We start from the raw sequence: 16353 nt of genomic DNA, 5'->3' as shown, positions 1-16353 counted from the left end.
CGGTGGTATCCGTGGGTACATTGGTCTCAGAAGGGAACTTTCCTGACAGTCGATGTTTCACTTCAACAGCTAAACAAGTGCCTTGGATCGCTGCGGCAGACAGGGGAAGATCAAGCTTAGACATATCAACTTGTTCTGCATCGTTAAGTGCAGTCACAGTGATGTGAGGGGGTCTGGAAGTAACAGGAGAACTTTTGAGCTGCCAAATATTGGCCTCCGAGCCGGGTGAAAGATCCAATGCATTGAGGATAGTTTGACGCAGTTCTAACAAAGTTGATTGACGCGACATTCTAGCTTTGGGTACTCGATCTACCGAAGTCAAGGAAATTCCAGCTAGCGCAACAATATAGATATCAAATATAGGTGGGTATACTTCGACAGTCGATTGTTTAGTGAATTCTCCTTCGGTAATGACTTGTCGAGGAAAAACAGTTGTTGAACCGTACCTGTAAAAATAACAAACAAACAAAGAAAACAAAGTTTGAATAATGAGAAAACATAAATTAGTTGGTCCAATTCAATTAGCTTGATGAATAAAGCAGCAATAAAAAAAATACCAAGAAGATAAAGAATCCCATGCTTTCTCGCATAGAATAACATAATCTTCATCCAATTCCAATGAGGGTTTAAGTTCTCCATTAATTGTAATTCTTGCGTTGTCAATCTTTTCTGGTCGGGATTGTTCGCCCAAACTTCTGGTAGTCAAAGATGAACTACTCATCCGAGTACAATATTCCTTCCATTTTTTGTACCAATGATTGCTGACGATGTAGCATGTATCATTAGTCTCGAGCGGCTTTAATTGTAATTTGTTTATGTATTCCAGCTGTTCATGTGGGGGCAAAATTTCATCTCCCATAATACTGTCTTCGGGTTCACTGCAGACACTTGCTTCTCTAGCGCGCTTGAAAGAAGTCGGACTGCCGATTGGCGAGCAAGAAGAGTCCATGCTGTTGTCGACACTCATCTTTCAAGGCGAGACGAGCTTGGATCCACCTGAGGGGAGGTATGCTTACGCATCTACCCAGTCACGTCTCGTGAGGCGGTTGTTGAATACATCATTCAAAAGACAGACAACAGCTGAGTCAAAAGGTCTTTTTGGAAGGCGTTGATGCTGGTGGTGTATTCCTCTTTTAAACAGACATAAACGCCATCTTTTCATTTTATTGACTTTTATGGAGCAAAAGCTCAAATCCCCAAGACGACCGAGCAGCCAAGGACGATCTTCTTTAGCTAACAATCCCGAATCATCAACACAAGCTTTAAGATCTCCACTCTCCGTTCAAGTGGCAAGTGAATCTATCGGAAGCATTCCAGCCTCCAGCCGATATAGCCTAAGGCACCAACGACGTAAATTTTACTCCAACAACTCAAAAAACAACAACACCACCACCACCAAAAACAACAGTAAAAACACCAACAACAATAATAATCTCAATAGTAGCAACAATAACAATAATATCAACCAACAAGACAACAATAACATCTACCCCGAATCTGCTTACACATCTAGGTAAATTCCTCTGCACTGCGCCATCACAACATTCTTACCCCCTAGACTTTTTTTTTCCATCTTTCCCTTCTCTGTCTTTTTCCCTCCCTTTCCAAATACAGTAAACGGAAGTCACAGAAGCGTAAGCAGGTCGATTCTGAAGCATCCATCCCAAATACATCCAAACGTTCCAAAAAGAACAGAATCAGTACTCAACAAAAAGCAAAAGACAAGACTATGGCGGAGCAAGAGCAATCTGAGATTCTAAAGTCTAAGCAGAATGATAAGATTGGACGTACCAAGAAGACTCCCTCTGCATCACAATCCAAAAAGACCATTAGCGATCCTAATGACAAAGAGATGGACTCAAAAGCATCTAGCTTAATCAGCGATACCACTAAGAAAGGAAAATCAAAAGCTATTCGTCAACCAGTCGAAACCGAATCTAAAACAAGGTACATCCTTGTAACACTCCTTATTTATTTGTTTTTTTGCCCTATAATAGCTTGGCTTCATATTCTTACAAATCATATTTATTTTTATTTTTTAGAGAAGTGAAAGATAGAAGTCGCCAAAAACAAACAGATACAGAAACAGCACAGAACGATCCAATGGATGAAGGAGACCCAGGAAGTTCACCTTCATCGTATTACAAATACTTTGGTGAAGATGTCGATATTGAAGAAGCTGGAGACGACATTGAGCAAGCTTTGTTCGGCAACGACGGAATAGAAAATTATGAGGACGAAGACTGGGAAAATGAGAACGAGGAGTACGATGAAGATGAGGATGAGCAACAAGACGATATTGAAGGTACTGAAGAAGAGCTCGAGCGTGTAAGACGAAGCTTAGGCTTTCAAATGCAAGATATCTTTGACGACACTTCCTCAGACATTACCAGCCGCCTCCGCTCAATCCTCGCCAATCTGAGGAGCCAAGATGATCCCACTTTGCAACTTATTGCTCTTCAAACATTGTCTGAAATATTGTCTGTCAGCAGTGAGGAAACACTATCAAGCTTTTTTACCAGCGATAGTTTTGTCAAAGAATTAGTACGCATAATGAAGGGCCCGGACGATCTTATGAATGGAGATATGATGGATGATGATATGATGCTAGCATTAGCCATGAGTGAAGGCATGGGAGGAGGAAACCCGGAAATTATGCTACTTGCCTGCAGATGCATTGCTAATCTTCTTGACGCTATGCCAACTGCGGCTTCAAGTGTGCTGTATCATAAGGGTGTAAAGGTTCTTTGTGAAAAACTAAAGTCTATCGAGTACATTGATCTTGCTGAACAGGCCCTTTGTGTAAGGATAACTTTGTACACATTACTAATGTATAATTCGGACTCATCTCAATTGACCTTATTTTTTTGTACCTTCGTTTGAACAACAATTAGGCCCTTGAAAAAGTAGCAGCTCATTTTCCTCGTGCTGTGGTCAATGAAGGTGGCCTCAGTGCTACACTTATGTTTTTTGATTTTTTCAGTATACACTCCCAGCGTACTGCACTTCGAACCGCCTCTAACTGCATGCGTGGTGTTGATTCTGACACGTTTGATCAGGTTATGGAAGTTGTTCCCGCTTTTACAAATTTCATCACATACTCGGACCGCACCATTGTTGAGTTAGCTTGCCTTTGTTGGGTTAGATTGGCGGAGAGTTATCGGAATAGCCGCGAAAACCTCGAAAAGGCCATTTCACCAAACCTACTATCAACCATGGTGAGCCTTTTGCCTGTGTCTGGAAATCCCAATGCCGTTCGACCTTCGACCTTTAACGACCTCTTACGTTTCTTCCGTGCCGTTGCCAAGAGCTCGCCGACACTAGCCTGTGAATTACTTAAAGCAGATATCATTGGTGTATTTTATCAAATCCTTACTGGGGCTCCCTCGCCACCCGAAAATATTGATGTCAGCGTCACCATCACACAACTCGACAGCAAGTGGAGGGATTCAGTCCCTTCTATCACAAAGATTTTTGCTGATTTACTCCCTCACCTGCCTAAGGGTGAGCCAATTACATGGTGTATATTATATAATAGCGATGTTATTAATACATCAATTATCTTCTTTTTCCTGATATAGGCGATATGTTTAGTTCCAGGCGCTTCAAGGAAACTGAGCCAATTGCCACCCGTACTCGTTCTGCCAAACCCACCACAACAGAAACAAAAACGGATACTGATCCCCGTATTGGACTATTCAAAGAACAACCTAAGCTTCTTAAACGCATCAACTTTATTCTTGTGCCAATACTTCTCGAGATTTATACATCCACTGTGAACGTGCGTGTCCGTCAATATGTGACCCACATCTTGGTGAAACTTATTTACTTCTCCGAGGCCGAGACACTTAAGACAGCATTGAAGAATATTTCCTTCTCAAGTTTCCTTGCTAGTATACTGGCTCAACAAGAGCACCCAACTTTAGTCATGGACAGTCTATTTATGGCTGAGATTCTCATAAAAAAGCTTCCTGGGGTTTATCGGTCCCTGTTTGAAAGAGAGGGTGTGTTGCATGAGATCGAGACCCTTGGCACCAAACCATTTTCAGACACCGAACTTCAGCATGATACCAAGTCTATTGAGGAGAGCTTGAGTGATTCCACTAACGCTAAAGAAAATACTGTCTCGAATATTGCCGAGGCTTCTAGTACTTTGAAGGATGATACGCATACAAAGGAAAATGACACAATTTCTGAATCAGCAACAACAGAAGACGCGGCAGACTTTAGATCTGCTGGATCCCCTTCACCTGGTCCCAGAGATGAAGATCTAGGACAGGCAGAAACACTTTTCGGATCTAATTATGAGAAAGACCGAGCCAGTCTTCTGTCGGCCAGGCGACGTTTGTTTGACCGCGAAGACATACACGCTTTGTTGCGAAGCCGCCTTGGGCACGCTCATCAATCAGTAGCCGCTGCCGCCCTTGCCGCCGCCGCAGCAGCTGCTGCTAATGTTACTACTGCCAATAATGGTGATAACGAAAAGGGTATTGGCTGTGGATCAACCCGACGCCACATTATTCAACTCGCCAAAAACTTTGTTTCCGAATATTATGAACAGGCAACGAAAGGATCTGATGAGTCTAGTGGTAGAAGTCTTTGTGACATTCGAAAACTCGCACAGGATCTCGTTGGCCCTTCAACGGACAACTATGAGTCCGCCATAAAACACCTACTTTACTATCTCCAGGAGTCTAACATGGGTATAAGCAGCTTTGAGCTTACCAACTCAGGCTTACTAGACTCCCTTGTTTCTTATTTGAGCGATGACTCGGATACATTCTCTTGCCCTCGTTCTATGCGCTATGATACTTTCCACCGCGTATTTATAAAGGAGTACCAACAGAATGAAAAGCATGCTTCTAAACCAAGTGCTTTGAGAGTACTTATTCAGCGTCTTCAAGAGATCTTAAGCCGTGTCGAACCATTCGAGGTGATTTCTCCTTTGGAGTCTCCATCAAGCGACAGTGCCAGAAACCCGACCAGCATGTTGGCCAAGCAACTCCGTTTACGCTTAACTGGAAAAGGTTCTGATATTCCACGGGAGTATAACAATCTGATGGTATCAACACACGCTGTGGCCACTTTTAGAGTGTTGGAAGAATATCTATTGGCACGTTTAGGTAGCGCCAGTAATTCTGATGGAGTCGATAACGAAGACGGTATTGTAGAAGACGATATAGATACCGATAACGAAGAAGAACACGAAAATGAAATGGATATCGATGAAGAAAATTCATTGGATGAGGCAACCGATCTTCCTAGTGATAGTCTGTTGGGAGATTCTTCAAAGAATATCGCTTCTCCTATTGTCGATGATTCTTCCAGTCCCCTTTCGTCGACACAGGCATCGGCATCTACGGAACAAAAAGGACATGCATCTGACCCCGAATCTCCTCAAAAACCAGGAAAATGGCAAATCAAGTTTTCTCTTAAGGACACCCACATCCCCAGTGACACAACTGTATATGGTGCTGTTCATGAATATGAGTCGAGAACATCTAACGATGATGGATCGTCTCGTAGTATCTGGTCTACATCATATCCAATTACCTTTGAACGTGTGTGGGTTGCTGATAGTGAAGAAACGGCTATCAATAGCTCAAAACAGCCATTGCGACAACTAGCCACCAGCGAAAAGCCTGAAGTACTCTTATCCGATTCCGTCTGTACCAAGGTTCTGACTCTACTCAAGGCATTGTCTGGCTTGAGTGACTTTGATTCCCAACCACTGGGTGAAGCAGACGTAATTTCAGCTGAAGATTTTATTAACCGTAAACTTACGGCAAAGATGAACCGCCAGCTGGAAGAACCATTAATTGTTGCCAGTTCATGCCTTCCCAAGTGGGCATATTGGTTGATGCTGGAAGCTCCGTTCCTTTTTCCCTTTGAGACACGTTACTTGTTTATCCAGAGCACGTCATTTGGGTACTCACGCCTTATTTCACGCTGGCAGAGTCTTCAGATGCGCAACACAACCCAGAATGGGTCACGCGAGGACACTCACAATCAGCAGCAGCAACCGATTCTGGGTCGTATGGAACGTCAAAAGGTCCGCATCATCCGTTCTCAGATGCTAGAGTCCGCAATTAAGATTCTTGATTTATTTGGAAGCTCACAGTCTGTCCTCGAAGTCGAATATACTGGCGAAGAAGGAACTGGTCTAGGCCCTTCACTCGAGTTCTATGCCTCGACTTCAAAGGAATTCTGCAAAAAATCAATTAATCTCTGGCGCGATGGTGGAAATGATCCTAGTAGCTTGTATGTCGATGCCAGTAGAGGTCTTTTCCCCAAAACTTTACCCAAGAATGCAAATGGAAAGTCTGCCAAAAAGATTCTCAACCTATTCAAAACCCTTGGACAGTTTGTGGCCAAAGCTATGTTGGATTTCCGTATAATCGACATTCCATTTAGTGTCGCATTCTTCAAGCTCGCATTGGATGAAAGTGTCGACCAAGATAAGTTAATCAAAGAGATTGACCCTACGCTGAGCAAATCGTTGGATACGCTTCAAAGTTATATTAAGCAGAAAAACGCTCTTTATAAAGATACTACAAAGGTAAGAAAGTTGTAAATATATACTATTGTGTGTAGATAAGAATGGGCCAAGACTAGTTGATTATTAATATATTACTTAGGATATGATGCAGCAGATAAAAGAAGCTCAAAATATAACTGTCGACAATGCCCGTCTCGAGGATCTTTGCTTGGAGTTCACGCTTCCTGGAGATCCAACAATTGAATTAAAGCCAGGAGGCAGCGAAATTCCTGTTACAATCAATAATGTGGAAGAATACGTCAATCTCCTAAAAGACTCTCTTGTTGGTTCAGGAATTGCCCAACAGTTAGATGTCTTCCGCAAGGGATTCAATGGGTTGTTTGCTATTGATGATCTAAAGATCCTCAGTCATCAAGAACTGGTATCCTTGTTCGGGCAATCTTCGGAAGATTGGACTTATGGAAGTAAGTTACTTCTAGATAGTATAAGTTATATAATATAAAGGTATGTGTATGTGTATTTGTTGTTAATATTTTTTATGCAAATAGCTTTGGCAGATACTATCAAGGCAGACCATGGATTTACTATGGAAAGTCCTGCTTTTAAGAATCTTCTGGAAATTCTGTCCGAAATGGACGATGATAGCCGGCGTGATTTCCTTCAGTTCACAACCGGAAGCCCTCGTCTACCGATCGGTGGGTGGAAAGCTATCAGACCTGTGTTTACAGTAGTGCGTAAGGTGCCAGAAGCACCCTTGCACGCTGATGACTATCTTCCTTCCGTCATGACTTGTGCAAACTATCTTAAAATGCCCGACTATACCAATAAGATTGTGATGGAACAGCGTATATTCAAGTCCATGAAGGAAGGAAAGAATAGCTTCTTGCTTTCCTAAATATCATCTCCCCTCTATCCCTCTATCCATTTTCTTCCATTTCTCGCTTCTTCTACCTTTATTTTTATTTCTGTTCCCTTTACTTTTGCTTTACATAGTCTCTCACTGTCTTGTGACAGACAAGACTTTTCTTTCTCTTTTATATAGCCTTTCTTTCAAGAAGAAGAAAAGGGGTTTTCTCTTGCAACATCTATCCGCCGCAACCAATCATTACTTCTATGATTGGGAGCTTGTGCGTTTTTATATATATAAAGTGGATAGCTTAATTATTACTACTTATTACCCCCTTTTCAATTGATCATTTTACTGTATTTACGTTCAAACCCATAATTGGACATGGTATTCACTAAAAGAAATAAACCAACTTCGTTTAAAAAATGCTTTCCCTGATTCTAGTGTGACGGTGGATTTCGATATCCGAGTTTTAAAAAAATGTCAGACGCGTAAGGCGTAGAAGTAGCACAGGTATTTTTTTTTTGCAATGTCTGACACTATTCGATTTCCAATGTCTAATCAGCCTGAAAAGAAATACGATGACATGACTCCCGAGGAGCGTGCTGTCTTTGACAAGCAAGAGGCTGAGCGTGAAGAGGCTGAGCAATCCAAGCTTCCTTACACGTAAGCTCTTGTTTTAAAGATTGTTTGATAAATTACATTGGAATGCTCATTCCGAATTAGATGGAAGCAAACTCTTCAGGACGTAGATGTGATTATCCCCGTTCCCAAGGGAACTAGGGGCCGTGATCTTGAAGTTGTTCTGAAGAAGAAACAAATCAAGGTGGCCCTCAAGGGCCAACCCCCTATCATTGAAGTAAATATACAATTAAACTAGGGTATAATCTTTGTTTCATAGTACAGTTTATCTGACAGGATTGTATAGGGAGAATTGTGCAAGGAGATTGCTGTCGATGATTCTACATGGACATTAGGTAAAATAAATCCTATTCTAATAGCGTACTTAATCACTTTGAGTGTATTTTGCTCTACTGACAAATGTGGGGTAAATGTTTAGATAACCAGCAGGAGATCTTTCTGCATTTGGAAAAATCTAACCAGATGGCATGGTGGGAACATGTTGTCACCAGTGCACCCAAAATAAACACTAAGAGAATCCAGCCTGAGAATTCCAAGCTTGGTGATCTTGATGGCGAAACTCGCGCAATGGTTGAGAAAATGATGGTAATGCCAAAAAATCCATATGTGTATATGCTGTGAATATTTCAAATTATTTAATACATATGTAAATTATTTTATAGTTTGACCAGCGCCAAAAGGCTATGGGCAAGCCTGACAGTGATGAGTTAAAGAAACAGGAGATGTTTTCCAAGTTCAAGAACCAACATCCAGAGATGGATGTAAGTAATTCTTAAATATGCGGTGGGCACGAGCACAAAGCTAATCAAAGGTGTTTTTATATTTTTATATACTTTATAGTTTAGCAAGGCAAAGTTTAATTAAGTTTATTTTTTTCTTTAAATTTTGCTAATAAAAATAAATAAATCATATCATTGAATTGTTTACCTGGATCCGTAACTTGTAAAGAAGGCTTTTTACTATAGTGTAATTTTCTATAGAATCGATATCCTGCTTACTAATACAATCGAACCCCCTTTAAATATCATACCTTTGGCCAACCATGTTTTTCCAATTAAAGCAAATATGTATCTAAGCTTCAAGCCAAAGGAAAGAACTCAATTCCACACACGATATTCAAAGTGAAATTAGGCCATGTTCTCCAAGCATTTTGGATTGATAGATTCAGAATGATTTATAAAAATATTAGTAATATAATATATAATGTTACTATAAAATAAGCTAATGAGTATTAATTATACAGGCTAATATTATGATATGCTACTTGATATAAAAGCATTTTTATGGAAGTTGAAAGTAGTTTTATAAGGGTAAAACGTTACACCCACAAAAGAGCGTAGATACACTTATCTATAAAAGCAAAGGATCAAAATAAAGGTATATTAAAAATGTGTCTCTAAAATTATCTTTTTTCCTAATCTCTAGCTTAAGAAACTTCATAAAACATTTAAAAAGCTACATATGCTCTACGTGCCTAGCGCTTTGTATTTATACCAGTGCTTAGATTATTTCTATCCAAATAATTTTGTAAGAAGTGAAAGGGAATACAGAGAAGGTAATCACGAAAATTTGAATTTTTTAAATGTTTAAACGGAGATGTAATATCTTAAAGATATTGCTTGGTTGACTCCGCTTTGTGAAAATTCATAGTGAAAAGAAGGCATACCTTATTTTGTACTGGGGTTTAACTTTAAGGATTTTCTAAAAGTCCCGAATTTCTCACTGAATAAGACTAATTAAAAATTGTAAAAATATTAAAAATAAAGGTAAACGTTATTTAGAGCTATTACTAAACCTATTGTAATTACTAAAATTCAAAAGATATATGGCTCTGTCTGACTATAGACTGAATTTTTCCCTCAAGATTAAAATGATGATTATTATTGTTTATGAAAGGAATAAATAAAGACGTACTCAAATACATGTAATTAATAATTTGGGAATAATTTGAAAATACTTCTAGCTTGAACTATCAGGATACTATAAGAATAAATATGCTGCTTAATTAATATATAAATAAATACTCTGCTTTCCAAGAACTCTTGTTGAATATTTTTAAGAAAAAATACTACTAGACTTCCAAGAGATCATGAACGTTTCCTCACGGCTACTTTAAAAGGGAGGATGCTGTTCCACGCATGGCTGGTTCACGACTAAGAAGTTGTTGAATCATTTGGCGCGTAACAGCATCGGGAATATCTTGCTCAAACTGCGGGATCTCGAGCTCATTATCATTATTCCACCGTAATCCATTTTGTAGGGTGGGTGTAGAAGGTGATGGATGGGACATAAAGTGAAGAATCGTCTCGTCTTTGATACTATTGGAAAACAGTATATTCTTGGTTTCAAGTTCCTAAATAAGAAAAAGACAAAAACAAAAGAAGATGTCAAAAAGATAAGTTTTTTTTTTATAATAATTAATCAACTTACATAAATAATACAGCCAAGAGCCCAAAGATCAATGCTAATAGTGGCTACTACCCCATGAGTTCCCTCTATGCCATAGGTTGTTGCTTTTGCAACTTCAGGTGGACAATATCGAGGGGTGATTACGCCTACACACTCTTCGCCTATATTTCTGCTGGATTCAAAATCGATCAATTGCCATCTGCCATCAATATGCCGCATAATATTGCTCGGTTTTAGATCACAAAAAGCAATTCCTACCATAAGGAAGTGGTATTAATATTATTATGAAAATAAAACAGCTAACCACAAATATCAGTTACCTTTAGCATGACACTCAACAAGACATTCAGTAATTTCGCGTACAGTCGCTCTTGTCTTTTGGTTTGTCCAGGGCGTCGTAGACTTTCTGGCTTGTCTAATAACACTTGCCAGTGTTTCATCAAGCTCTTCCATCACAGTCACATAGTCTATCAACTCTTCTTGGTTATTGTTAAGCGGGTCTTTGGGATCGTGTTGGATTGTCATGACCTCAAGAAGTTTGACAACAAAAGGTGATTTGAGAAGAGTAAGTGTTCTGCATTCGCGTTCCCAGGCTTCACGTCGACCAAATGACTTTATGACAGCCGACTTTTTATCAGCCGCTGCATGAACAAAAACAATAGCATTTGTTGGTCCAATCAAGGGTGCCTGTCCACGGTCAACTTCATAGGTAGAAGGCAATCGAGTGATCAATTGAGCCACGGCGCTAAAAGGGTCCAGAGGTACACTACCATTACCCCCTGTTGATCGACTTACAGAAGACAATAGCGAATGTGATTCTGGCCAGGGTTGCTCAAACGCACTATCAGCCATTAAGCCTTTACCGTTATCTGTAGTACTAAGAGCTGTAGTGAGGTTGAGAGATGGCTGTATAGAACGAATGATAGTTGACTTGTCATGCGATAACTGGACAGGGCTCTGTGGCGTAGAGAGATCGGATTCTGTTTGGCCACCTTCTTGGATATCAAAAAATGACTGAGGACCATATCCAGGGCTATCCATAGTAGACAGTAAATCCACACTACCACTGCGAGGAGTATTAAGGCCACTCGGTATATTCTGATGATGAATTCTGATATTCTTCTGGTTATGGGCAGAGAAACGAAGAGCAGGCTGAGAGAATTCATTGGGCTTCTGTGTAACGTGTTCATTGGGGACCTGCCCAGGACCTTTCATCTCATAAGAGTCTGCAAGAAGTATTTTACTATTACGAAGAGAACTACGTGAACCACCAACATCCGCCACATTAGAGACGCTGTCAGAGAAAGAAGACACTGGCGGAATCATTTCGAGTACACCAGAGCGAACTCGGTCCGTATCGCCAATTTCTGAGTATCGTGTCGAGTGATGTGGGCTGGAGTTGCCCGTCCAAGGCTCAGATGCACGTTTGTTACTGTAATGCGACATGAGATTGGCGTCTGAGGCGGGATTTGGATGGCTGGCAAGATATGATTCTCCATCGGCAGACTGGCCTTGTCGCCAGTAGAATGGATTATCTATCATCGTACCTGTTGATCTCTCCTCTTGTTCCTTTCTTTCTTCTTCGGCTTCTTGTCTCCTCTTACGCTTGATAAAGCAGAAAACGAGACCTCCTATTATTGCTATTCCAGCCAATGCACCAACCACTGCTCCTGCAATTACACCTTTTGAGCTTGATGTGTGTTGGACTACGGGGTCAGTACTGCTAGTTCCCCCATTAACACCGGTGGTTGATTGAGGAGAGTCTGGATTTGTGCTTGACGGAAGGATGGCTGGAGCCATACGAGTCCAACTCCATGCAGTGGTATCAAGTACATATATATTTGAATCATTTGTTGCACCAGTTCCACCCCAACCACCAAATATGTATATTTTCTTGGTTTTTTCGTCTAGGACAGCAGAATGGCCTAAAAGAAATAAGTTTTGTATTAAAATTAATAAGCTTATCATTACTTTTGTAGTAAATTAAACTAAACATGTACAAGTTTATGCAAATTGGATGCTAATGATAGTAATGGTAGCAATAAAAATAAAAGACTGATATCATTATCATTATCATTTACCCATGCGTTGGCTGGGACTTTGGGAGGAATTGGCCATATTTACACGATTCCAGGTAAGAGTTGGGTAAGAGGCCAAATCAAGAAGCCAAACATCAGTATCATAGGGCTGTGTGGTTCCTCCGCCATAAACCACCATGCTATTCTGAAGGCAATTGGCTGTGTGAAGTCTACGTGCACCTGGTGCTGCTCCCCCAACAGTCCCGACCGTTATTTGAATATTCCAAGTCTTTTTGTCTAGGTCGTAGATATACACATTCTGAAAGGTACAAAGCAATTCATCGTTTGGTTTTAAAATAAGGACAAAAATAACAGAAAATAATAATACAGAAAACATGCTATATATATTTTTTATTAATGACCTTTATTTATCAAGTAAAAGAAGATAATTTAAACTTTTTTTATAGTAAAGGAGACCAAGAAGAATGAGAAGAAGAAAAAAAGGGCGGTCCCTCCTTACCTGGGTGGCGTCGGCGGGACTTCCGGTTGATGTTCCACCAAAAACTACGAGACAGTTACAAGACGGGACATAACACATTGAATGGTCTGCTACCGCAGGTCCATTGGACCCTGTTGTCCACTGAAAGGCATTAGCGTCTAGAAGGTGGAGACTGTTTTGTACACCATTTGTTTGGCCAAATCCATTGCTATCAACTGAAAGTCCTCCGTAGATATAGACAGTGTTGTTGACAATAGCGACCGCAAATGAAGAGAAGCGTAGAGGCGATTCGATAGCTAAGGGCAGTAATGATAATAGCGATAGCAATAATGATAATGATGATATAAAAAAAAACCGAATTTATACAAGATGAGAATGAGGAAGACTGTTTGTGTATGCGTGTGTATAAATATTAAGATGTATCGTTCTAAGCTACAGAGAATATCAATGGGCGTGCCTACGGTAGGGAAATTCCAGGTCCATGCGTTGACGTCTAATTTCTGTAGCATGCCTGCTGCTGCACCTTCGGTGGTGTTGCTTGCAACCGCCAGCATCTGGCCAGGGCTAGGAAGTACGACAGCTCCAAAATGTATCTGAGGCTTCATATCATTCCCTTGTTGTACCTGAGGTTGGGGATTATACCATGACCCATTTCGACCATCCCATGCCCAGAGATCATTTGATCCACTTTGTTGGGCATTAGAATCAATAGAAGGATTTTTGGTTCCTCCATAAAAAAGTACAAAAGGATCGATGTATACTGAACATTCCAAGGATTTTGTTGTTGTTACTGATGAGAAAAAAAAGGAATTTTAAAATTATTTATTTCTCTTTTTATCACCTGCGACATGGCCTGAACGCCATGGGACCTGTGTCTGCACAGGTCCTAGTGATGGGTTATATGGAAGGTTGTTATCGCTTGTTTGTGCGTATGTAGTAGATAGTAGACTAAGAATTTTTAGCCAGTAAAGTGCTGAACGATGGTTAACAGAATGTATCACCATCGGTAGGAAGAACTAATAATAATAATGAAGAGCAAATAAGACGAATAGGTTCAATTGGAGGGAAATGATCAAACTAGGGGAACCAAATCCGGAGGTTGAATTAAGAAATCCCAGGCCTGCTGATTGAAGAAACCTTCCAAGTTCACGAAAGGACACCAGTGAAGGTAGAAACCCTTTTTGTTGTCTACGCCAATCACGTGTATTTTTGAGTATTTACTTGCAGTAATTTGTACATATTACTGATTTATTGTTGTTTTTATTATTAGTCTTATTATTATTTTTGGGTTTAATTTAAGTTTCCATAGCAGCAATTATAGATATGTGCATAATAAACAATCGATCAATCGTCATCTTCTTCCTCTTCCTCTTCTTTTAAGCGTTTCAAGGCACTTTTCCGTTGTATTGTCTGCCTTCTGGCAGCAACCTTTTCTTCTTTCCACTTCTTTACATAATCTGGGTTTTTCTCGGCGAATTCTGTTTGCAGCTTCTTTGATAGCGCTTGGTATTTTAACTTTGTTTCCTAAAATAGAGTGTCAATATTTAGCTCATACTACCTTAAATGATTTTTCAGGAACGAGCTGGTTTCCTTACTTGATCGATTGTCTTCCACATTGCAGAGGTCACCTTTGTCACCTGGTGGAGGTCATACTCAGGATGCTGCTTACGGATTTCTTTTCCATAATCTTTTGCAAATAATACAAAACTATTTGGTGGAAATCGTTCGTTACGACCTCTTTTTCCTCGCACCTTCTTTAATTGTGCTCGCTTCTCAGCTGACTCGTCATTATAAATTTTCTTTTCTTCCTAGAAAAAAAAACATTAAATATACATATATTCAGGTTGTAGTTTTGCAAATAACTTGGAAGAAATTGCGAGGGTATGTGTAAATACACTTAATTTGCTTACTTCAGGTAGTTCTTTCCATTTACTAGCGATAAGTCTACTGATTTGTACATTAGAAAGTTCGGGGTTATCATTGGTGACATCTCTTCGGACAGTTTTGTTGTACAGAAAAAACGGATTGTATTGACAGGCCGGCTTGAGTGAATTTGCGTTTTGGGTCTTTCTTCCACGCTCCAATTCTTCCTTGAGTAACTGGTAATCTTCTTCAATTCGAGCACTACTGGAGGCGTTGTCTTCGGAATCTTCGTTGTCCGAAAATGGGTCGTCCGGATCATGTCTAGCCTTTTTGAGTGGCGCTGATGTCTGTGCGGCTTTGGCTTCGTTCTTAATTTTCCTGAGTAGCAAAACCTTCCTAATCTCCGCGTTCTTTGCATCAATCGGGCCAGATTTTCTCGGGCGACCTCTTCTTCTTTTAACAGGTGGTTCGATTGTCTCAATTAACCTTTTAAGTTTGGTCTTGAGAGGGTCTTCTTTCGGAGGAGGTGCAGAAGGCATCGACACCTTGTCACGCACACTTAGAGATTTGTCTGCATGTCGAGCCAGATAAAGATCGGGATTCTTCATCTTCTCTGCAAAGTCAATCATGTTCTCCAGAGGATCTCTTTCTTGGCGACTTGTATTTTTTTTGGAAGCATTATAATCTTCGGCATCTAGCCATGTATCATACTCATCAGAGGCATATTTGAGTTTAGGCTTCTTTTTTGGCTTGATTTCGTCGGGTTCATACTCAGATGCGGATGAACCGTCGTTATTGTCTTGATAAAAGTCATCAAACCCATCATCAAAGTTTTCCGCCTCTTTTAAACTAGGTTTTGGAGAAGTTCCCATGTTTTGTGCTCTAGTTCTTGTCCTTGTTCTGGGGATAAGAGAGATCTCAGCACTCGAATCTACATCGACATATTTTTTAACAGATCTCCTCTTTCGCAATCGACTATGAGGGATCATATCTTCAGAATGAACTGTTGATTCCGAATGTTTTTCTTTAATTGGGGGTGCATCTGTATCACTGTCTGAGCTTAATCCCTCAAGGATTTTATCCAAGTTTTTGGAGGCATAATCTGGTCGAGAAGATGTCGAAATAAAACTGGAATCAAGTATATTATGCTCTGGCCCCATGTCGTCAAAAAGACTACTACCTCGGATACTGCTATCCATAACACTGCTTCCTCTGATACTGCTATTATCCACAGTATTTCTGGACCGTCGTAAACCTTCTCGACCAATTTTCTTTGAAGATAGATTGGTTGTTTTGTCATATTTCTCAAAGCCTAATTCAGTATGGGTGTTACTTTTGAGAAAATCATGGGCAAGGTCTTTATTGGGACGATCGCTAGTGTGATCCATGTTTGAACTATTATGTAGGTCTGTAAATGAATCCGACACATCTCCTCGGGTATCGGTTTGATCGTCAGTTAGCACAGATGCGGGTGATTGATCTTCATCAGAGTAAGGATCAATGGATTCATGCATGTCATCGCTATTCAGATTAACCATTGATCCATTCGCGTCGACATCATTTTCATCGTAGCTCC

At 40.3% G+C, this 16353-nt stretch overlaps 3 protein-coding genes across 3 annotated transcripts; 2 read left to right on the top strand and 1 right to left on the bottom strand.

Moving 5' to 3' along the window:
- Positions 1 to 2379: 2379 nt before the first annotated feature.
- PHYBLDRAFT_95955 (hypothetical protein) lies at positions 2380 to 7391 on the top strand (the record flags this gene model as incomplete). Its single annotated transcript, XM_018443934.1, has 6 exons — positions 2380 to 2802; positions 2895 to 3520; positions 3601 to 4253; positions 4440 to 6559; positions 6639 to 6963; positions 7048 to 7391. Coding segments are annotated over 6 exons (4491 nt in total), but the record flags the coding sequence as incomplete, so codon positions are not given.
- A 472-nt stretch (positions 7392 to 7863) lies between these two features.
- On the top strand, positions 7864 to 8913 carry PHYBLDRAFT_120497 (hypothetical protein). Its single transcript, XM_018428745.1, has 6 exons — positions 7864 to 8012; positions 8073 to 8205; positions 8275 to 8323; positions 8407 to 8573; positions 8651 to 8749; positions 8829 to 8913. Exons 1-6 carry the CDS (start codon positions 7876 to 7878, stop codon positions 8850 to 8852), a joined length of 609 nt encoding a protein of 202 aa, XP_018298624.1. The 5' UTR covers positions 7864 to 7875; the 3' UTR covers positions 8853 to 8913.
- A 1182-nt stretch (positions 8914 to 10095) lies between these two features.
- Positions 10096 to 10616, bottom strand: PHYBLDRAFT_156922 (hypothetical protein; the record flags this gene model as incomplete). Its single annotated transcript, XM_018433535.1, has 2 exons — positions 10096 to 10341; positions 10419 to 10616. The coding sequence occupies 2 exons, from the start codon at positions 10614 to 10616 to the stop codon at positions 10096 to 10098; spliced, it is 444 nt and encodes a 147-aa protein (XP_018298623.1).
- Between the last annotated feature and the right edge of the window lie 5737 nt (positions 10617 to 16353).

This window comes from Phycomyces blakesleeanus (genome assembly GCF_001638985.1).
Source record: "Phycomyces blakesleeanus NRRL 1555(-) unplaced genomic scaffold PHYBLscaffold_1, whole genome shotgun sequence".
Classification (NCBI taxonomy): Eukaryota; Fungi; Mucoromycota; class Mucoromycetes; order Mucorales; family Phycomycetaceae; genus Phycomyces; species Phycomyces blakesleeanus.
The sequence above is the reverse complement of the archived record's forward strand: the minus strand, read 5'-3'. Positions and strand labels throughout refer to the sequence as shown.